The sequence below is a fragment of the Abramis brama genome (genome assembly GCF_963993115.1).
Source record: "Abramis brama genome assembly, chromosome: 5".
NCBI classification, from domain to species: Eukaryota; Metazoa; Chordata; class Actinopteri; order Cypriniformes; family Leuciscidae; genus Abramis; species Abramis brama.
The window spans coordinates 1,961,051-1,984,705 of NC_139967.1; the positions used below are offsets into that span (position 1 = coordinate 1,961,051).

General features: G+C 42.1%; 3 protein-coding genes across 3 annotated transcripts in view; 1 reads left to right on the forward strand and 2 right to left on the reverse strand.

Moving 5' to 3' along the window:
- Positions 1 to 23,655, reverse strand: part of LOC311083523 (cytosolic phospholipase A2 gamma-like) — a 251,611-nt gene that overhangs the window by 201,685 nt on the left and 26,271 nt on the right. The gene's annotated exons all lie outside the window — the stretch shown is intronic.
- LOC311083530 (cytosolic phospholipase A2 gamma-like) lies at positions 9,972 to 12,507 on the forward strand. Its single transcript, XM_084115120.1, has 6 exons — positions 9,972 to 10,103; positions 10,303 to 10,430; positions 11,204 to 11,281; positions 11,358 to 11,515; positions 11,825 to 11,990; positions 12,070 to 12,507. Exons 3-6 carry the CDS (start codon positions 11,230 to 11,232, stop codon positions 12,228 to 12,230), a joined length of 537 nt encoding a protein of 178 aa, XP_083971246.1. The 5' UTR covers positions 9,972 to 10,103; positions 10,303 to 10,430; positions 11,204 to 11,229; the 3' UTR covers positions 12,231 to 12,507.
- Positions 16,320 to 23,655, reverse strand: part of LOC311083528 (cytosolic phospholipase A2 gamma-like) — a 45,452-nt gene continuing 38,116 nt past the window's right edge. The window contains exons 11-15 of the mRNA XM_084115118.1: positions 23,057 to 23,261; positions 22,656 to 22,733; positions 22,422 to 22,579; positions 19,482 to 19,647; positions 16,320 to 19,407 (exon numbers count right to left, since the gene is read on the reverse strand). Of these exons, the coding sequence (XP_083971244.1) occupies positions 23,152 to 23,261 (110 nt within the window). The 3' untranslated portion in view covers positions 16,320 to 19,407; positions 19,482 to 19,647; positions 22,422 to 22,579; positions 22,656 to 22,733; positions 23,057 to 23,151. The remainder of the gene's footprint in view (positions 19,408 to 19,481; positions 19,648 to 22,421; positions 22,580 to 22,655; positions 22,734 to 23,056; positions 23,262 to 23,655) is intronic.

Genomic DNA, 23,655 nt, shown 5'->3' on the forward strand with positions numbered 1-23,655 from the left:
AAAGTTAGTTATCAAGCATCTCAGTCGTAATTTAAATGAAGTGTATGACTAAATCTTAAGTGTCAGTCTTGGAGATGATTCACAACGCTTTGCTGTGTCACAAATGGGATTGAATAGATTTCCTTATTTAAGAATATTCTCAGATGAATTTACATTGAATGGCTGAAGTTTACATTCAACACACATTTGACAATAAATAATTTTCTAAATAATACATTACGATACCATTTGATTAACTGCTCTTTGTCAAACATTTCAAAAACATTCTTCCTCTCCTGAAAGATTCGCGCAGGTCTCTGTCTCCTCATTGCATCACAAGCCCCTACTGGCAACTCCTAGTCCTCTCGAGCTGTCAAGTCAAGTCAAGTATATTTGTATAGCGCTTTTCACAATACAGATTGTATCAAAGCAGCTTTACAGTATTAAATTAAAATAATACAACAAGGTTTGTTTCAAGTGGAATTTAATTACTGTCTTAAATAACCGGGGGAGAAAGAGTGATTCTTAGCCTTAAGAAATGTGATAACTTGCTTTTACTTAAGTTTGAAAGATGGAGTAAATTTCATGAATTATTAGCACATAAGACTAAAATGGCACTTTGAGAAGCAAAGTGAAATATAAAGCATTAAAATTGCTGAAAAATCATTAAAAAGCAAATTCACCAACACACTGAGGTGCTGCTTTTCAACATAACCTTTCTCATTACACAGTGATTTAAAGGAAAGATTATTTTTGCTGATAACAATAAGAGCTTAAATCAGACTGTTTGTATTACGCATTTTATTTTAAAAATACATTTTTGTTTATTGTGAACACTTAAAAGTGTTTTCTGCAGGTCTGTGCGGCAGCGCTTTAGCCGATGGAGACGAAATCCGTAAATTCCTCTGGGAAAAACTAAAAGGTGCAACTTCATTTGTTCTAAAGATTCAGTTCTGTCTAAAGCTGAGAGTCATTTGATTATCATGTGAACCTTAACTCTGTTTGATTCCCCCCCCCCCACCCCAGAGTTCTTAGGCCATTTAATGCCATTTAAAAATCGAATACAAACAGATATGATGATGCGTACGGAAACGATGGAAGGTAAAGCATTTATTACAGCTTTTATTTACTGACAAGTTGATTTATCTTTTGTGGACTATGTTGCTGTGGTTCTGAAACTAATTCTCTTCCTCTAACTCTGTTAAAGTTCTACTATACACTCAACTAAAAACCTATCTTTTCTTACCGTATTTCCAACCATCCAACTGTATATATGTATACTGTATGTACTATGTGATGCATACTAATGCTTAAAGGGGCGTTTCTAGGTTTTAAAAACATCAGCTGAGCCCGAAACATCAGGGGCTGGGGGTGGGTAATAAGATAACATGATTCGATACAGAGAATAATGTATATTTTAGGCCTATATGCAGGGGGGCAGACTGGTTAAAAAATTCAGTCCTGGCACTGTTGCCACACCAGCCCACATTACCACATAGACACACACATTCAAACACTGTAAAAAATTTCTAACCCTCCCAAATCAAAAATTTCAAGTGACCGATAACATCTAAATTTTTCAATTGGCCCAAGTGCAATTCTGTAAATTATAAAATTAAATTTACAGATTTTCACTTGGGCCAATTGAAAAATTTAGATGTTATCGGTCACTTGAAATTTTTGATTTGGGAGGGTTAGAAATTTTTTACAGTGAATGTGAGGTAGTTAGGGGGGTTGGGGGGCATGCTTCCCCGAGAAAATTTTGATTTCTCGGACCTACATGTGCATTTTTAGATGTTTGAAGGCCAACATTTTTTGATAACAATAGCTTTAAAAGCATGTCAGTGGGCAGTAGCATAAATTATTTGTCAAGCAGATAACAGATTCTTAAACATGTGAATGAGGATAAATGTTGAAGTGAATGATCCACACTAGAAAATGGAAATGCAAAATGTTTCTACTTATTGTTGACAATACACAATCACATATTCCAAACAGGAATGGCCTTAAATGAGAAATCTTTCAAGGATTATTTTGCATAGATGTAAACTTTTTAGCATTAAAGATTGGTTTCAGCAACTTGTTTCTTTTTTTGAGTTAATCAATGTTTTTGGCACTATTAAATCAGTTCAATTAAATTTCAATTGTTCACTCATAAAGACAGTCACTTGTCACCACCTACTGGCTTAATGATGCAAACACAAGCGGAGTGATACAAACTGTGAAAAGGCTGATGCTTGTGAAATATTCGAACACATTCGAGGACCTTACAGTATATATATATATATATATATATATATATATATATATATAGACTACATATCAGAGTTAAATAGGAACATTGTAATAAAATTAATCAAGCATACTAAATCACACGACTGCACAGCAATATTTAAGCTCATACAAAGGAAATAATACAGATCTACAAATTGGGTTATAGTTAAAAGAATGTCATGAACGATCATTTAGGCTAGATGTAGGCCAATTTTTCACATTTTTGGTCACAAAATATTTAGTCAGTTTTGATGACGTTGCAATATTGATAAAATGTTAGAATATTAATAATGAAAAATGAGTAGAGCTACGCCAAAATGTGTAACATTTATGTAGCCTACAAAGGAATACAAAAGCCCCGACATAGAGTTCTGACGCAGCTTTAATCTCCCTTTTGGTTATTTCAATACTTAATTGACGACAGAACACGACGTTACATGCTAGTAGTTTATTTTGCGTGATACAGGGCGCGCCGCATTTGCATGTGATTGAAGAGTGCGCGTCGTGAGCAAACGGCTGACACGACAGTAAATTAGTTCTCTTACGAGAGGTTCTCTCGTATTGCGTAAGGAACTTACGCTACGGGAAAAGTCATCTTTTCTCGAGATACTGAAGCCAAAAATTATCCTAATTTTTCATATTTTGTCAACGCAGTGCAGCAGGCGGCACAGCAGAGCTAGAGCGGGCAATACTGCGTGCTCATTGGCTGCCGCGCGGCAACTGCTTAAGCCTACCAGTGAGCCCCGCGTGACGTCACGCCCAATGAGGGCGCGCGCGCCCTCGCGCGTCACAGCCCGCCAGAAGGGGCGGCGTCAGAGCGTATAAAAACAGGGCTCGGAGGCTTAACTCTCTGATTTCTGTCTCTTCAGCGAAGCTCTTCGCATCGCTGCACTCTGAGAGAAGCCGTCGCCGTCGAAACCAGCAACGAGCCAGCCTAGGACAGCCTGAGGAAGCCGGTCGAATCTTCGCCGCCTTCAGCCTGCCGTGCCAGCTCAGCTATCCGGCGATATATCCTTTCTCGCTTGCCTTGTGTGTGTTTTTCTTGCAGCACTCACTAAAAGAGCAAGGCGTTTGTTGCAAAATGCCTCGAGTTTCATGCGGTTCATGCTGCTCTCCGCTCAGCGACAGAGACCGCCACGTGATCTGCGCTCTCTGCCTGGGACGTGACCATGCAGCCGTTGCCTTGTCTACGGGCGGCTGCGAATTCTGCGAGGAACTGCCGATGTCGACCCTGCGGGCTCGACTCGCCTTGTTCAATGCAGAGCCCGCTCCAACTGTCTCCGGGCCGCGTAAGAAGAAACGCCGCTCGCAGAGACCACCGGAGCCGGAGATTCGAGTCAGGCCATCGCCGGAGCACCTCCCGCGAGCCTCGCTCTCTCCCTCGCCTCCCCCGCTTCCCGACGCGCAGCCGCCGGCTACGGCCCGCGATGCCGTCGCCTCTGACAATGAAGCGGAAGTGGACGCGCTTCTGGACAGCTGTTCTCTTCTGGCGTCAGACAGCGAAGAGTGGTCCGGTTCTCGCTCCGCCTCGTCTTCGAGAGTGTCTGGCAGGACCCATACCGGTGTGGACGCCGAGCTTCTCCGCCTCCTCACAACGGCAGTCGAGTGCTTAGGCCTCGAGTGGTCCCCGCCTGCGGTGCCTCCACCGAACAGGCTCGATGGATGCTTCCTGCCCAACCGCCGCCAGTCTACAGCCTCCAGACCAGCGCCTTTTCTGCCCGAGCTCCACGAGGAACTCTCCAAAGCGTGGAACGCTCCGGTTTCGGCCAGGCTCCGCTCTTCAGCTTCAGCTGCTCTCTCCCAGGTGGACAGAGCCGCGGAGAAGGGATACAACAACATCCCTCCGGTCGAACAGGCGGTCGCAGCGCACCTTTGCCCCCCATCCGCGAGATGGCGCTCAAAGTCTGCCCTCCCGTCCAAGGCCTGCAGGACTACTTCGGCGTTCGTCCACCGCGCCTTCTCGGCTAACGGACAGGCCGCTTCAGCCCTGCACACTATGGCGGTCCTTCAGGTCCTTCAGGCCGACCTCCTCCGCCAGCTGGACGAGAAGGGCCCCGACCAGACCACCTTGACCGACCTGCGCAGCGCGACAGATCTTTCTCTCCGCGCTACCAAGGTAGCTGCACAAGCTATCGGTCGCTCAATGGCCTCGCTCACCGTCACAGAGCGCCACCTGTGGCTGACGCTAGCCGATATGGGAGAATCAGAGCGGTCCGTCTTCCTTAACGCCCCGCTCTCCCCCACCGGCCTCTTCGGACCAGCAGTGAGTGGCCTCGTGGACCGGTTTACGGAGGTGCAGAAGGCATCACAGGCTATGAGCCTCTTCCTGCCTCGCCGCTCGAGCTCCGCTGCAGGCCGCTCTAGCACAGAGCCTCCTGCACGCAGTTCTAACCAGCGCACTTCCCGCCCTCCGACCACACAGCAGCGCCAGCGCGGCCGCCCTAGGTCCCGCTCATCCAGCCAGCGCAGGCCGCCGCCCCCGCTAAGGCCTCGGCCACGAGTCTCGCTGAAGCCCGAGCCTGCGAAGTCCTCCTAGCACTCGTCGGGAGGAAAAGACGGGCGGGTCCCGCCGCGGCCGGACCACCGTCAAAACTCATCTGTCTTCCTCTGCCAGTCCCCTTAAAAAAGGCTACTGCAGTAGTGTTTTCAGCAGCCAACGAGCCAGTCTGTCGACTCACTCGCCTGCACTCAAACGCCGTTTTTACGGCGACCCAGATAAATCACAAGATGAGCATAATATCTGGTCGTTCGGCTCAGGCCGACAGTGTTATGAGTGTAATGAATATGCCCACAACCCAGTGTTCATTTCTACACACAAGCACAAATCCCCCTGTGTACCCCACAGAGCACACTCGCATAAAGCGCGCTCTTGCCGCTCGAGTAATAAGTGTAGGAAATGTGCCCGCTCACGAGTGCTCACAACTACACACTGCTCGCTCTGTCTCACACATTTGGGGTTCAAATATCGCCACCGCCACCGGCCGTGTTTTAATAAAGAGTCCTGTGCCCGCTCCCCCGCGTTCACACTCTGTTGTAAACACTCACGCGCGCTCTCCCAGCGCAGTTCGGCCGGTCACTGCTATCAGCGAGTCCCCGTCTCGCGGCACTGTCTCAGCGCGCAGCGCGCGCCCGCCACTGCAGATTCCTCGTCCCGCGCTATGCGACGGACGGGACTCAGAGGCCATTCGACCCCTAGCTATGAGTGCGAATGCATGGAAGGCTATTCCGGGTGTGTCGACATGGGTGCTGGACACGGTAATACAGGGCTATTCGCTACAGTTCAGTCGTCGGCCTCCGCGCTTTATAGCCCGGACCGAAACGAAAGTGAACGCAGAAGCGGCCCATCTGCTGCATGCAGAGATAGCGAAGCTGCTGCGAAAAAAGGCGATAGAGAGAGTCCCTCCTTCTCTGACCGAGGCGGGCTTTTACAGCCGTTATTTCCTCGTGCCCAAGAAGGACGGCGGGCTCAGACCCATATTAGATCTGAGACATTTGAACAGAGCCCTCATGAGACGGCCGTTCAAAATGCTTACGACCAGGCAGATCCTCGCGCTAGTTCGCCCGAGGGACTGGTTTATATCTCTCGATCTAAAAGACGCGTATTTTCAAACCCAGATTATACCCCGTCACAGGCCATTCTTGAGATTCGCCTTCGACGGCCAGGTATATCAATATACCGTTCTGCCGTTCGGCCTGTCCATAGCACCCCGCACATTTACGAAGTGCATGGACTCAGCCCTCGCTCCCCTGAGAAAACAGGGCATGCGAATCCTGAACTATCTGGACGAGTGGCTCATTCTAGCGCAGTCGAGAGAGGAACTCATCTCTCACAAGATAGCGCTTCTCAGTCATCTGGAAAGCCTGGGTTTTTCGGTGAACTGGGACAAGAGCTCACTTATCCCCAGTCAGTTTATTTCCTTCCTGGGAATAGAACTGGACTCGGTGGCGATGACTGCCAGGCTGTCAGAACAGCGCGCGCGCTGTGTTCGACACCTCGCCGCATCCGTCCAAAAGGGCAGATACCTCCCTCTGAAACGCTTCCAAAGGCTGTTAGGCCATATGGCATCAGCCGCAGCGGTCCTACGGCTGGGTTTACTTCGTATGCGCCCGCTACAATGCTGGCTGAAATCGAAAGTACCCCGCGGAGCGTGGGTTTCGGGCAGCGTTCGAATCAGCGTGACTCAGGTCTGTGTCTCAGCCCTGCAGCCCTGGTTAGCGCCCGAATGGTACCGTCAGGGAGTGACAATGGGAGCCATCTCACACCGCAAAGTGGTCTCGACAGACGCGTCCAACATGGGTTGGGGAGCGCTTCACGAGGGCAGACCAATCTGCGGCCCCTGGTCGGGCCCAGAGCGGGACCTCCACATAAACTGTCTGGAGATGTTAGCGGTCGAGAAAGCTTTGAAGCATTTTCTCCCATACTTGCGGGGACACCACGTGTTAGTTCGCTCAGACAACATGTCAGTGGTGTCCTACGTGAACCGCCAGGGCGGACTCAGATCCAGAGCCCTGCGCGCTCTGACAGAACGCCTTCTGGTATGGGCTCAGGGCTCGCTGCGCTCGCTGAGAGCCGCGCACGTGCCCGGGCGCCTGAACGACGGCCCGGACAGACTGTCCAGGGACAATGTTCCCCCAGGGGAATGGGCGTTACACAGCCAGACGGTACAGACGTTGTGGCTCCGCTTCGGCGAAGCGAAATTGGACCTTTTTGCCACAAGCGAGAACGCTCAGTGCAAAAGGTTCTTTTCGAAGAGCGAGGACGCGCTGGCCCAGGCCTGGCCCAGGGTCCCGTTGTACGCTTTCCCCCCGGTCTCTATGCTGCCTCAGGTATTAGCAAAGATCAGGGAAACGCGCTGCGCAGTGCTCCTCATAGCCCCGCACTGGGAGAACCAACCTTGGTTCCCGGAGCTGGTGAACATGTCAGACACAGCCCCGTGGCCGATTCCGGTGAGGAGAGACCTTCTCTCTCAAGCCCGAGGATCAATTCTGCATCCCCATCCAGAGCATTGGTCTCTGCATGCGTGGGTAATCAACGAATATTCGTTGATCTGCCAGAAGGGGTAGTTAACACGATCTCGCAGTCCAGAGCCCCCTCGACGAGGCGGCTCTATGCGTCTAAATGGTCAGTGTTTAATAAATGGTGTACAGGGAAGAGTTTAAACTCTCAGTCCTGTGAGGTTCCACAGGTTCTGAACTTCCTCCAAGAGCCCTTGGACGCGGGCAGGTCCCCCTCCACGCTCAAGGTGTATGTTGCGGCGATTGCTGCGTTCGCCAACTCGGCGCGCGGCCGCGCACTTGGAAGAAACGAACTCGTTACCCGTTTCCTGCGAGGCGCCAGGAGGCTGAACCCTCCGCGCCCGCCTTCGGTTCCGATATGGGATCTGTCTTTGGTCCTGGAGGCCCTTAAAGCTTTTCCCTTCGAGCCGCTAGACTCTGTGGGTCTCAAATACCTCACTTTCAAAACCGTTTTTCTGCTGGCCCTTGCCTCAGTAAAGCGCGTGGGTGACTTACATGCGCTATCTGTCAGCGCGTCGTGTCTCGAGTTTGGACCTAACGACTCGTTAGTCATTCTCAAACCCAGACATGGCTATGTCCCTAAAGTGTTGGGTACTCCTTTCAGAGCACAGGTTATTTCCCTCTCAGCCCTGCCGCCGGCAGCCAACGAGGTCGATAATAATCTCCTTTGCCCTGTCAGGGCGTTAAGGCTTTATATTGCACGCTCTGCAGCCTTCAGGCTCTCAGAGCAGCTCTTTGTTTCGTTTGGTGGGCGCACCAAGGGTCTCGCCGCCTCGAAACAGACGTTATCCAGATGGATAGTGGATGCTATCGCGACAGCATATGCGTCCAAAGACCTGCAGTGCCCTCTGGGCATACGGGCTCATTCCACCAGAGGTGTTGCCTCATCGTGGGCATGGTCCAGTGGGATTTCCATTCATGACATTTGTACGGCGGCGGGCTGGGCCTCCCCGTCCACATTTGTTAGGTTTTATAACCTGGAAGTTCCCGCCCTGCAGGCTAAACTTCTCGCAGTCCAAAATCATGTTCATGCACTGCTCTTCGCAGGCTGGATATTAGATTTGACTTTCCTGGTCGAGCTGCACTTTCAGGGAAAGCTCTTATATACAGACCGGCTGTTACGCTCTGTTTCTCCCTATGGGTGCTTATGTACATGTGTTGGCCCGCATTGCTGGCCACCTCTCTCCCCACTCTTCACTCCCCGGGTTCCCCCCCTGGAGTTGTGTGTGGATGCATGGCGCGCACGGCGTTGACAAAGGGTTCCCGTAGCGTAAGTTCCTTACGCAATACGAGAGAACCTCTCGTAAGAGAACGATACTTGGTTACTCACGTAACCTCGGTTCTCTCTAGAGAGGGAACGAGTATTGCGTTCCCTGCCGTGCTTGCGCCCCGAGCTCATGTCGCTTCATTCGACAGAAACCAGAGAGTTAAGCCTCCGAGCCCTGTTTTTATACGCTCTGACGCCGCCCCTTCTGGCGGGCTGTGACGCGCGAGGGCGCGCGCGCCCTCATTGGGCGTGACGTCACGCGGGGCTCACTGGTAGGCTTAAGCAGTTGCCGCGCGGCAGCCAATGAGCACGCAGTATTGCCCGCTCTAGCTCTGCTGTGCCGCCTGCTGCACTGCGTTGACAAAATATGAAAAATTAGGATAATTTTTGGCTTCAGTATCTCGAGAAAAGATGACTTTTCCCGTAGCGTAAGTTCCTTACGCAATACTCGTTCCCTCTCTAGAGAGAACCGAGGTTACGTGAGTAACCAAGTATCGTTTTACTGACATAGGCTATAGCCTGACAACATCTGGTCTGACAGAAGACTGTGCGGCGGTGCTGACTGCGTTATTTATTTATTTATTTTTAATTGCTGTGAGATTGTTTGCTGTTGCGCGCAAATGCTGGAGATGAACTTGGATAGGCTTAAATCGCTCATGTGGTGCGTCTCTGTGTGAGAGACAGATTTCAACAATCACCAGTCAGAAACAGCAGCAAAGCCATAGCACAATGAAATTAGGCAACATATGATTTCGGAGGTTTACCACTGTCCGGTTTCATATTTGTCAGTCAACTTTTCAAAATACATTCGGGGCTACACTCAAAACATTCGGGGCTGAAGCCCTGTCAAAATTGGCTGACGCCTCTGTTTTGTTATCTTCTTGTACAGCGACCCTGAGCTTGGGAAAGGTGCTTTATTAATAAAACTTATTATTATTATCCTTATTGGTTACACTTTATTTTGATAATCCACTTTAGACATTCTACTAACTATAAGTAACTTTGCAACTACATGTCAACTAACTGTCATTAGAGTATTAGTAGACAGTCAGTAGACTGTTAGGTTATGGTTAGGTGTTAGGGTTTGGGTTAGGAGAATAAGTTGCCATGTTACTTATAGTCAGTAGAATGTCTGTTAGGGGACCAACACAATAAAGTGTTAGCAAATATTAAGCAGACAGTCTAGTGATACTCTAATGACAGTTAGTTGACATGTAGTTGCAAAGTTACTTATAGTTAGTAGAATGTCTAAATTGGACTATCAAAATAAAGTGTTATCTAAAAAGTTAAACTCTTTACTGATGAAAAATAAAAGTGAGCTATAATGATGATTATCACCTTAAATCTGAATGACAAAAATTTGGGGATGGAAAGCACTTGATATTCAAGACATTTTGCCCTGTGTTCATGTTTGTTCATGGTGTGTTTTCTTCAGAAGAATCAGACTCCCCATCCACAGATGAATGTTACCAGGCGCTCATGGATCTCGTGGACATGAATCTCTCAGTTTTGAATGGCAAAGATCCGTCTGCTTATGATGAACGCATCAGAACTGTGCTGTGCGACGGTAAGAATACACAAAAGTGTGCTAGAAAATGTATCTTTAATGGCCTTTCAGCAACATTTAGCAGTTTTACTGCTGCTTAACGCAACAGTAAAACAACCTACAAACTTGATGAAACAGTACAGTATTATGCAAAAACATCTAATTAACACAAACCTGCATCAGATTAAAATAACTCAATCATGTTCTCCTCTTTTCACAGGGATCTCTGAAGGCGAACATCAGATGATTTATTATCAAGAGGAGCTACAGAAATTCAGTATAATAGATATAAAACAACGCACTAAGGCTGTGTTTGAAAAGTTGAGTCGTTGCTTCAGTTTCAAGCAGGTAGGTTGACCTTTGTATAATGTATTTTTGATTTTCTAGCCAGACTGATGCATAAACCGAATGTGCTTTACTGTAAGATTCAATAAAGCTTATAATAGCAGCATCTTAGTGACAAACAAATATACTAAAATGTATTTGAAATACTTTGTTTTGTGCTAAGTATACTACAAATACATTTACATATTTATTTGCTTAATAAAAATACCCTGCAATTGTACTTTTGGAATACCAAACTGGTATACTTAAAGTCTGCTAAACTCTGGAACAACTAATTTCATACTCAATGCACTTTAATTGTGAGGAAATAGTGCTGAGGTCCGACTAAAGATATAAGTATATTTGATTGTGCTAAAGTGGAACAATTGCAAGTATACTTTAAGTACATTTTAAATATCATGCATTTAAAAACTGATACATTTTAGGCATAGTATTAAATAAGAAATGTGCAGTGAGAAATAAAGAAATACTCCAAAAGTTGAATTATAATTTTATATCAGTAAGTATTAAAGTGATATGTCAATAAATATGTTAATAGATTTAAAATATACTTGGGTATAGGTTTTTTTTTTTTTTTTTTTTTTACTAGGGCAACAAAACCGGTTTTAACAGACTGATGCCACGAAGAACCTTTAGGCATCCAAAGATGTACTTTAAATCTGAAGAATCTATCATGAAACAAGGCTACTAATATGTCAACTAAAACATATACAGAATATAAAACAGTATCAGAACCATTTACTGAATTTAAGAACCATTGCAAATTTGTTTTACAGATCTTTGGAAGAGAATTTTTGATTGCATGGGCCAGTGGATCTGGGGCAGGGAATATGACTTTCTTTACAACATGAAAGGTGAGAACAGAAACTCATAGACAGATGATAACTGGAAATTCATTGTGAATAATATAATAATGCTGTGATCTCTCAGATGCAGCAGTGCCCTCCACTCTTCTGAAAAATGAGACTAGAGACTATGAAGACGCTGGACTGTTGCTCAACTCCCCCTATTTCTCAGTGCTGAGAGAAGAGCGAGACATCGATCTCATCATTTCACTGGATTTCAGTGACGATAATGATCCTTTCACGGTATTATAAGCACAGAGAATTCACTGATAGAAGTTCATTTAAAGAGATAAATCCCCTAGAAATCATCATAACAGATCATTTCAAATGCTGTATGTCAAAAAACAAGAAAGAAAACCATTTAAAAATAAAAGCATGGGTTTTCATCTAACCATATTAATTTATAATACCTGAGTGCTGTCCGTTAGCATTCCCATTTATCTCAGAGGGGGTTTCTCATCTCGACGATTTTGGTGAATACTTTAAATTTAAACTTTAAATGTCTGTCTAACCCTTTTAATGAAACAATAATGTACTGTTTTTCTACCACAGACAGTGAGGGACGCTGCTGAGACGTGCGGGAAACTAAACATCCCTTTCCCTGAGGTCAACATTCCCAATGGACACTCTGAGAAACCGAAGGACTTCTATGTGTTCAAAGGCCAAAACACTCCAACCGTGATACACATCCCTCTCTTTAATGAGGTCAACTGTGGAGGCAAGTTAAAGTCTTAATGTCCTGAATAAAACTGAAATATCAACTGTGTTCTGATTTAAGTGTGTTAATGTTTCTTCAGATGATATTAAGAAGTGGTGTAAAGAATATAAGACCTTTCAAGGTCCTTACAGCGCTGAGATAATCACTAAACTGATGGAGGTCGCTGGAAAAATCACAAACAACAAAGACAATCTGCTGGAGCAGATTCGTCAGGCCATGAAAAACACAAATAATGAATAATAAATATCAGTGGTGTGCAGCGATCTGAAACTAGACGGCAAAGTCCTCACTGTTTGTTTTAATGTAAATTCCAGTTACACTTAATGTGGACACGTTTTTGACGCATGTGAAATGTGCATGAAAACATGTGGACGGAGCAATAGGCCAATCATTATGTGTTTTTTTCTGTTTAATGTTAAATAGTTTTTGCATGTTTCAGTCTTTTCATATACACAGCTGATCATTAAAGGTGCTGTATGTAACTTTTTCACTCTACTAAAGCATAAAAATACCATAATATGTTTGCAGATATTTGGGAAACATGCTAAATTCACATACTTGTTTCTCTGAAAAACACTTCTACAGCCAGTTATTTTACTTTGAAATGCGCGTTTCCAGGCTGGAATGTTTCTTTTTGTTTTGGTCTGTGATACTGCACGTTGCCAATTTTCATTGTCCATTGCGCTCGTTCCTGTTGCGTGTGCTCAAACTGGCAACCCGAGTGAGCGCCGTCCAGTCTGAGGAGAAGGAGGCGGGAGAAACCACGATCTCCAATATTTTGATTGATACTGCAGTACCTGTTTCGACCACTAGTAGTCATTCTTACATACTGCACCTTTAATAATCAAATCAACCATAACACAGACTGGCTTACAACTATAATTGCTGATTAAAATGTTGTATTACTTTGCTTCTGTTCCAATTCATTAATAAATCATTCTCTACAGATATGGTTTTGTCCTGGTCATTTGATATCAAACAGCACAAATGCTCATTATTATGAAACTGATAGTTGTGGTCCTGGTTGCTGATTGGACAATCCAGAGTTCCAGTTTACAATCTCATAACTCTTTATAATTTTAAGAGTGAGAGAAAGAGAGAGAGAGAGAGACAGAGAAAGACAGAGAAAGAGAGAAAGAAAGAAAGAGAGAGAGAGAGAGAGATTTTTTTTATTTTTAAACACCTTTAATTACAATTAACAAACCATCAATAATCAACATTTAAATCAAACATCAATCAATAAAAAAAACCCAAACTTTGTTTTAAATAAGAAAGAATAATTCATCATTACCAATTTTGCACAATATCCCCTTACAACACCAAATTATTTCAAACTTTATAAAGTCGTCCATTGCTTTATAATAATTAAAATCTATTAGGATTCTAGATATCACAGAATTACCAAACACATAAACTACCGCATCAAACTCACCCCATTGGCTGAATCAATGATGTCATGTCCCAGTCAGATGTTCAAACGAAAAGACAGGAATTCGGCTTGATGCTACCACTGGTGCATGAATTAGAAATAATAATAATAATAATAATAATAATAATAATAATAATAATAATAATAAAAAATACTAGAAATAAAAATACAGTGGGGCAAAACAACAACAACAACAACAACAACTACACCACCAACAACAAGAAAATCCATTAAAAATATGTTAATGCTAATACATTTAATTGATTTAGAAAACAAGTAGAAAAAGAATAAATAAAAGTAATTGGAAAAAAATATTTTCAAATAAAATTGACTAAATAATTTGGACATAGGGAAATTGCAGAATAAAAAATAAATAAATAATAATAATAATAAAAACTATAAATCTGATATCTGAATCAGAGAGGGAACCATAACTTGAATTTGACATCTCAGAAGTACAACCTGACAACATGTGTTGTAATGCATATAAAGGACAAAATGCACGAAGAAGAAAAGATAATGGACAAAGCATTTGATGACCACAAGAGAGCAACAAAGTGCAACATTCTCTGCTTGGAATGGCATGATTTTTTTTTTCCTTTTTTTGTGGAATAAAAAAACTATTTTAATTTATGTTTTGTTTTATCATGTTCAATGTAATAAAATGTTACAAATATGATACATTTTAAATAATATAAATATTAAATAAAAATATCCTACGTACAGTAGTGGCTAAAATTGTTTTTTTAATGACCCTATATACAAGCACATACAATATGAGGAAAATATTTGATATATATATATATATATATACAGTATATATATATATATATATATATATATATATATATATATATATATATATATATATATATAATATATATATATATATATATATATATATATATATACATATATATATATATATATTAAAATATTTTAAAGGTGAGGGAAGAACAAAACTCTAAACTTTTTATCTGACACAGTTACTTGCCGGTTTTATTTTACTATGCAAATAAAAAAATGCATAGAAAACAAAAAGCTGAAAGGAAAAAGCAAACACTGATTACAACATTATATTTTATTAATATTTTGTCTATGAATGTGTTCATAATTTCTTTGTATGACCGCCTGGACAAAAATTATATTGCACAATTTGGCATGTTTCACTGCATTATTATCACAAATAAAACAATCAACTCCTAGCACAACTACGCAATATGATTACAATATCATTAAATATTTAAATAAATCAAAGTTCCTCAGGGAACCTAAGACATTCCCTTTCAAGGGAACTCAACGCTGCGTCAGTAACTGGCGATATGGGGACGTTAATACCCACTTCGCCATGCTGACCAATGCCTGCCTATGCACTGTGAAGGTCATCAAGCACAAGCTTGTCAGGCTTACAGGTATAGCGGAGGATCTTTCCAAATTTTAGATAAGAACGGCCCTCTCCACTTTTTGAAAAAAATGCACATGCGCAACACTCTACCTGCTCCCGAGAGGGAACGCCTATTAAACGTGTGCGAGGTTCTCCTCGTGCACGCTCTGTTTACAAGTTGCTGTCGGCATCGCTCATACAAGATTACTTTCCAAAAGAAGATTTGCACTTTTTCTCCAAATAGGATGCCAAACTTTACCTGTCGAGTAGAAACTTCGCGACTGAGGCATCAGTGGGAAGCCCAACCTGTGTTTTCAGCGCACGCCATCGTGTGAAACAATCTCCCAAAAACACTCTGATCTTGTTTCTCTCTTCTGAGGCCTTTCTCTTCTTCTCATACAGTTCGTACAAACTTTTTCTCTTGCGACCCTCAGACATTTTCAAAGGACCCGGTGAAACGGCGAGCTTCAATGAATGGCTTAGCTCTAGCTCACCACACATAAACACCTGAAAGTGCGCATGCGCAGAAAGCGAAAACTAAGGGACGTTTCTAGGCATAGGCAAACTAGGCGGTCGCCTAGGGCGCAAACAGCTGGGGGGCGCCAGTGAGAGCCCCCACCACACCAAGAGATTTTTTTTCTCACCCAAGCGAGTGGAAGAAAAATCCTTCTTTTTTTACATTTCCGATAATGGAGCGTATATTTGCACTAAGTGCCTGTCTTTGTGGCAAAAAGACGCCCACCACTAAATATCTACAGTGGCATAGGTCGTGAGGTGCTTGAAAGTAGCTTTTGATGCATTCGACCCGAGTCCGAATCCGCCTTTTGCCGAACTCGCTCTTCTCCCTTTTCCCAACACATGAGATGTAAAATTTATAGCCTAACATAAAGGTCTCTAGCATTATATTTTGTCAACAAACTAAAATCGAAATTGTGATATGGCTTTGTGCCTTTATAAAACAGCACAATACTTTAAGTAGCCTATATAGGCATTCTGTTTGTGCTGCGTGATTTAAAGAGAAGTGCGCACTTTGCTCATGCGATCAGCACGGTGATCTGGTGTTTTTTTCCAAAATAAAAGCTCAAGGGTTTATTTCTTGCAAGTGAAGAAATTAGGACAAAAGTATTGTAATTTTCCTATACTATAGTGTAATGTAAAATATACTTTTGAAATATTAATTTTAATTTATACAGTACATATTATTGGCTATATGGATTTTACGTCATAGGAATACTTATATAAATCATAAACACCAGTGATAATGTAATGTAGACTGAGACTCTATATCATAACTAAGATGTTTGAGCCCTCTTTAGTGTCCAGGTACAAGTCAATGTTTTTTCTTTGTTCAGTGTGCACAGTTCATGGGTTGAAGCTCTTAATTTTTAGCTCTCAAAGTGCCAGATTGATGCATTTATTTAACCTTAAAATGTAAAAAAATGGGGGGGGGGGTAGGTCTCAATGGGAATCTTGCCTAGGGTGCCAAAAAAGGCTAGAAACGGCCCTGCTTCAGAGTATGGTGGTATTTATTTACAAGTGCCAGAAAGTCAGTATATATACAAATTTACAGTCCCGTAAAACAAAGTAATAAAACAACAAAAATAAAACAATAAAAATAAATCAAAGATTAAACTAGACGAATATGTACACAAACTCACAAGAATCCACAATATACAATATAGGTATAGCTCACGACTTCAGTAGCACGTTGGCTGCTGCTTTTAAAGGCCAGACTCCGCCCCTTTTCTCGGGCACCACAATTAATAAGTAAGTGTCAAAAGGTGATATCTTCCACATTTAGATTGACATATATATAAATAAGACCACCATAACTCAAATTACTGTGTGTCTTTTAACCTAAAACTTGGGTACCCCACATATAGACACAACATAGTTTCACCGGGTTCCGGTCCACTGCGCCGGCGTGGCATAGTCCAATGATGTCATAACCGCTTGCGCTACCTGAGCTTGAGTTTGCCGGCGCAGCTCCCAGCAACCCAGTTACACCAACATATAACACACAATTTAATATTAATACATAAAACAAACAAATAATGAGAATGAGTGATATGTCCGGAAGGAATAACAGAGGGGAAGTGTGGAATGTGGATGAATGACTAAGTGCTATAGGGATCGCGTGTTGGTCCGGTTATATAATATTTTAATATATATATATATATATTGATCGCAACTCCGAATTGTCCAATCAGCATCCAGGTCCACAACTATCAGTTTTAAAATAATGAGCATTTGTGCTGTTTGATATCAAATGACCAGAACCTTATTTTTAGAGAAGTTTATTAGTTTATTAATTAATTTGAACAGAAACAAAATATTACTTTTTTTATTTATTATTATCAGCAGTCATATTTGTAAATCAGTCTTGATTTGAACCTTCATTTTCCAGTTGGGCATCTCCCTGCTTGCTTGTAAATAAATCCGATGGTACTTATCGGTTTTGCACCGACTATCGTAAAATAAATAGAGTAACAAAACCAGACTCATTTCCACTGCCTCGTATTGAGGATTGCGTTGATCGGGTTGGGGCGGCAAAATTTGTAAGCAAGTTCGATCTGCTTAAAGGCTATTGGCAAGTTCCGTTGACCAAAAGAGCTCAAGAGATTTCCACTTTTATTACATCGGAGGGGTTATTCTCTTATAACGTTATGAGTTTTGGCCTTAGAAATGCGCCTGCAACCTTTCAGCGACTTATGAATAGAGTTGTTTCTGGGTTAGAGGGAGTGGCCGTCTATCTGGACGATGTAGTAGTTTTCAGTGATTCATGGGAGCAGCACTTGAAGCATATCGCAGACCTGTTCTCTCATTTTGAAGAGGCTGGCTTGACCGTCAATCTGGCTAAATGCGAGTTTGCCAAGGCCACTGTGACTTACTTAGGTAAGGTAGTTGGACAGGGATGTGTGCGACCAGTTCGGGCCAAGGTTGAGGCCATTGATCAATTTCCTTCTCCTACTACTAAGAAGGAGTTGATGCGGTTCTTGGGGTTAGTAGGGTACTATCGGGGATTTTGCAGGAATTTTTCTACGGTGGTAGCCCCCCTTACTGATCTGTTGAAAGCAAAAGTAGCTTTTGTTTGGACAGCTGCCTGTCAGGTTGCTTTTGAGGCCGCTAAATCACTTCTTACTTCTACTCCTGTATTGGCAGCGCCTCGTTTTGATCGTTCTTTTCAGGTATGTGTGGATGCTAGCAATGTGGGTGCTGGAGCAGTGTTGTTACAGGCTGATGAGGGAGGAATTCACCGTCCAGTTAGCTACTTCTCAAAAAAGTTTAATTCTTATCAGTTGAATTACTCTGTGGTTGAAAAGGAGACATTAGCTTTGATTTGGGCTTTGCAACACTTTGAGGTGTATGTGGGATCCGTGTCAGACCCATTGGTTGTGTACACGGACCACAATCCGCTTGTCTATTTACATTCTTTGCGTTGCCCAAACCAACGATTGACTCGTTGGTGTCTTTTTTTGCAATCGTATGCACTTGACATCCGGCATATTAGGGGGACTGACAATGTGGTAGCTGACGCATTGTCTAGAGCTCCTTATTCCTTTTAACTGATTGACTAACTATGTTTTGTTTTGCTCTACTTGTCTTTCTTAAATTGCTTCCACAGGGCCCGTGGTTGCTGAGGATATTGGAGAGTATTACAGAGTGGTGGGTCTTTCCAGTTTTTGGAGTTGTCGGGTGACGGGTTTCATAAATGTCCACCCTTTTTTCTATGGGGGGGGGTGTTACGACCTCAGTGTGGGTCATATTGTGTGGGTTTGGTTGTCTTTTGTTATTTGTTTTGTAGGTTGGAGTGAGTGACGTCATGATGACTGATGGTTTACACCTGTGCTAGAGCTGATGCCGGCAAACAAATGCAGCTCCCTTCAGTCGTGACGGGGGGCTCTCCTCTCATGCCATTTTGTTGTCGTCTTAGTTGTTGTTTTGTTCCTGTGTTGGTCTATTCTATTACTTTATTACTTTTACTTTAATAAATGTTATTCCTTTTTGCATATCATTTCAACGTGTCATCTCCTTCTTTGTCGCGGCTTGCGAGCCGGCCGTGACAGTGTTGTGGTTGATTTGATTATTAATGATTAGCAATTTATTGCTTAATGAACAGACTGAAACATGTTTATCATATTAATCAGAAAAGTAACATAATAATTGGCCTATAGACCTTTTTCAGAGCAGTGCCAGGACAAATAGAAGCAAAGCTCTGGGAAACGTACCATGTTTCCAATGGCATCCGCTGTAAAAAGCTGTATAAAAAGTCCTGTATCACTTATAATTTTCTGCAGCTCATGTTGTCTGGAGTTTTTTGACTAATGAAATTTCTTGTAAAGTTATTTTGCTGTTTTTCATTTGCAGAACAACCCAAAAACACATTAAAATTGCCACCTCATTTCAGAACACACCACACTCTGATATTTATTATTCATTATTTAGTGTATCATTTTGCCGTATAGCCAGACGGATCTGATCCAGAAGTTTCACTCTGTTGTTTGTGATGTTTTTTTCAGCGACCTCTATCAGTTTAGTGATCATCTCAGCGCTGTAAGGACCTTGAAAAGTGTGATATTTTTCCTTGCATTCCTCAAAATCATCTGAAGAAACATTAACACACTTAAATCAGAACATTGCATTGTTTCATTCAGGACATTGTAAGATCATAACTTGCCTCCACAGTTGACCACATTAAAGAGAGGGATGTGTATCACGGTTGGAACATTTTGTCCGTTGAACACATAGAAGTCCTTCGGTTTCTTTATGTCTTTTTTAGGAATGTTGACCTCAGGGAAAGGGATGTTTAGTTTCCTGCACGTCTCAGCAGCTTTCTTCACTGTCTGCAGTGGAAAAACAGCTCATTATTGTTTAATTAAAAAGGTTAGACTGTTTAAATTTAAGAACTGTTGTTTGAAATTGTCAGGATGAGAAACCCCCCTCTGAGATAAATGGGAATGCTAATGGATAGCACTCTTTAGGCATCATAATATGGTTACATGAAAACCCATGCACCATATTTTTATATGGTTTTATTTTATCTGTTTAAACTGTTTAAAATGTTGTCAGGTGTCTTGGTTGTTGTGAATCGTACGAACAGGAAAATACTAGAATAAGTCATAAAGTGATAATTCACCCAAAAATTAACATTTTCCCCTGATTTACTCACCCTCAAGCCAGCCTAGGTGTATATGACATCCTTCTTTCAGACGAATACAATCGGCGTGAAATGTCCTGGCTCTTCCAAGCTTTATAATGAGGAGTGAATGGGAACTATTTTTCCATCATAAAAGTGCCTCAAACGGCTCTGAGGGGTTAATAAAGGCCTTCTGATGTGAAGCGCTGCTTTGGTGTAAGAAAAATATCAAAAGAGTAACCCTTGAACTTGACGCACAACGTAATGACGAACGCAGTTGCCCAGCCCAGTTTATTTAAACCGCGAGAGGCGTCGAAGCTTACGCTACTACTACATCATACATCATACATCGTCAAGTGTTACTCTTGTGGCGTAAGTCAAAGTACGGCCGTCTGCCGAAAGCTAGTTATTTTAGACGCTAAAGTTTTAAATATGGATATTTTTCATACAAAAATACAACGCTTCGCTTCAGAAGGCCTTTATTAACCCCTCAGAGCTGTTTGGGACACTTTTATGATGGATAGATGCAGTTGTATGGACTTCAAAAAAATTGTGCCCAATCTCTCCCATTATAATGCTTGGAAGAGCCAGGACATTTTACGATGATTGTATTCGTCTGAAAGAAGAATGTCATATACATTATCCATCCATCTATACCTAGGATGGCTTCAGGGTGAATAAATCAGGGGAAAATGTTCATTTTGGGGTGAACTATCCCTTTAAATAATAATGCTCATGGCACGCAGGAGAACACAGGAAAATATAGACATCAACCAAGTTAAAACTAAGACAACATGGAACAATGAACAGAGAAAACTGAGGGTTTAAATACACAGACAGAGTAATCAAATACCAATGCTCTTTGATACCAATCTTTCATTTGAAAGTCACATGTCTAGTATCTGTAAAACCGCATTTTTCCATCTTAAAAATATATATAAATTATGTCATATGCTCTCTTTGACAAATGCAGAACAATTAGTCCATGCGTTCATGACATCAAGGCTAGATTATTGTAATGCTCTACTGGGTGGTTGCCCTGCATGCTTAATAAACAAACTACAGCTGGTTCAAAACGCAGCAGCTTGAGTTCTTACCAGAACCAGGAAGTGTGACCATATTAGCCCGGTTCTGTCAACACTGCACTGGCTGCCTATTAAACATCGTATAAATTTTTAAATATTGCTGATTACTTACAGAGCACTAAATGGTTTAGCTCCGCAGAACTTAAGCGAGCTCTTAATGCATTATAGTCCTTCACGTCTATTGCGATCTCAAAATTCCGGCCAGTTGATAATACCTAGAATATCAAAATCGACTGCTGGTGGTAGATCCTTTTCCTATTTAGCACCAAAACTTTGGAACAGTCTTCCCTACATTGTCCGGGAAGCAGACACACTCTGTCAGTTCAAAGCCAGATTAAAGACACATCTCTTTGACCTAGCATACACATAATGCATTATAGACTTCTTTAATTCAATGATTAGGCTGCATAGATTAGATCAGGTTAATCAGGAACACTTCCCATAAATCCTGATGTATTCGTTACATCATAAGAAGAATGGCGTCTACGCTATTAGTCTCTTTGTTTATCCCGAGGTTTACCGCAGTCTGCCGGATCCAGATCTGATGAAGGACCTACGCTTGGACGCGACGACAGCGCAGTCCTGAAGTGTCAGCTAGTCTCTCCCCTGTGAAGGCCTCCCTCCCCTCCCTTTACCTCTCTACAGATAAAGCGTTGTCGGGATAATTCCGGTTTGCTTGGCTACGCAGAAGCGATAAAAATTCTGTATTATAAATTTTAAGGCCAGACAAGTAGTTTGTTGAGGGTTGGTTTGTAGGTAAGGACTACACGCCTGCGCACATATATTCAAACGCACGTCCCTGAACTCATAATACACATGTGCACGCCATCAGCGTTCTCACTGGTTCGCGTTTTTGAAGTTTGCACAAGAAAGAACTTAAGAGTTTTCTGTTAAAACAGTGTCGTGTTAGCGCCCCCTAAGTTAATAACTAATGATCGTTGCGACGGAAGTGAATCAGTCAAACTTTAGCTGGACAATATCTTTATTCTAGAGTGTTTTCCATAATTTCCAATTATCAATGTAAAGCTGCTTTGGAACAATCTACATTGTTAAAAGCACTATATCAATGAAGATGACTTGACTTGATTTAAAGAACTACGAACAGGCTAGGAACTAATGAATAACAATGAAAACTAACAATCTCAGAGAAATTGGTATAACGGAACTAAAACAAAACATATTTGTAATTATCTGTTAATGTGTTTAAATCCTGTACATTTTAGGTTAGTGTGAATTCTGGTGGTCAATAAGAATGAAAAAAAGCAGCAAGATTATTTAAAAGTCTCCTGTTGTGTTCTCGGGTTTGGAACGACATGAGAGGGAGTAAATGATGATTTCTAGGGGATTTATCTCTTTAAATTAACTTCTATGAGTGAATACTCTGTGCATATAATACCGTGAAAGGATCATTATTGTCACTGAAATCCAGTGAAATGATGAGGTCGATGTTTCTCTCTTCTCTCAGCACTGAGAAATAGGGGGAGTTGAGCAACAGCCCTCCGTCTATATAGTCTCTTGTCTCACTTTCCACAAGAGCAGGGGGCACTGCTTCATCTGAGAGATCACAGCATTATTATATTATTCACAATGAATTTCCAGTTAGCATCTGTCTATGAGTGTCTGTTCGCACCTTTCATGTTGTGAAGAAAGTCATATTTACAGCCCCAGATCCACTGAGCCATGCATTTAAAAATACTCGACCAAAGACCTGTAAAACAAATACACAGTGGTTTTTATATTCAGTAAATATTCTGATATTGTTTTATATTCTGTATACAGTATGTTTTTAGTTGACTATATTTTTTTGGAGAAAAGGTTTTGATGTTTCATTATAGTTTCTTCAAAAGTACATCATTGGATATCTAAAGGTTCTTCTGTGGCATCAGTCTGTTAAAACGGTTTTGTTGGTGCTAATTGAAGCTTTATGGAAGCTTAGAGTAAAGCACATTTGGTTTATGCATTAATCTGGCTAGGTTTCACTAAGTAAGTACATTATACAAATCAACACATTGTAAAGACAGTTTAACCTACCAAAAGGCCAGAAACTGAAGGAATGACTCAAATCATTGCACACATCCTCAGTGTATTGTTTCATATACTGTTTTGCAGCTTCTTTATCATGAGATTCAGTTTTTTCTTTTGAATAACCTGCTGATGTTTGCCTCCAGTGAGCTCTGGAAAAGAGGGGAACATGATGGAGTTCTTGTTATCTGATGCAGGTAAAACTTTTTTTTATCTATCTTGTGTTAGAGTTATGTTGGCCAAAATGGATGTTTTTGTAAGGAATAATTGACGACAGGCCGTTGAATTATTAGAAAAATAATGCACACCCGAGGTGGTAATGCGGTCACGACGCGAAGCGGCCGTTACACCTCGGTGTGCATTATTTTTCTAATAATTCAACGGCCTGAAGTCAATTATTCGCTTATACTACAGTTTACCACACCTCGAAACATTGTTCAGATTATGTATTTCAAGACGTTTGTTAAAGTTTTTGTCATTAAAACGCTCTTGTATGTAGGACTAATTTCTTACGCATCTAATCCAATGCCTCCGTTGCTAATTCCAAAACGTCATTTTTAGAGTTAGTAACGGAGGTTTGAGCCACTGATAGCAGACTAATGCTGGGG

What these genes read in the sequence shown, in the direction of transcription:
- LOC311083530 (XM_084115120.1), top strand. Translation starts at nt 11,230, where the DNA reads ATGGGCCAGTGGATCTGGGGCAGGGAATATGACTTTCTTTACAACATG. An exon ending in ACGATAATGATCCTTTCACG is followed by an intron (nt 11,516 to 11,824) that starts GTATTATAAGCA and finishes TTTCTACCACAG; the next exon opens with ACAGTGAGGGACGCTGCTGA. An exon ending in TAATGAGGTCAACTGTGGAG is followed by an intron (nt 11,991 to 12,069) that starts GCAAGTTAAAGT and finishes ATGTTTCTTCAG; the next exon opens with ATGATATTAAGAAGTGGTGT.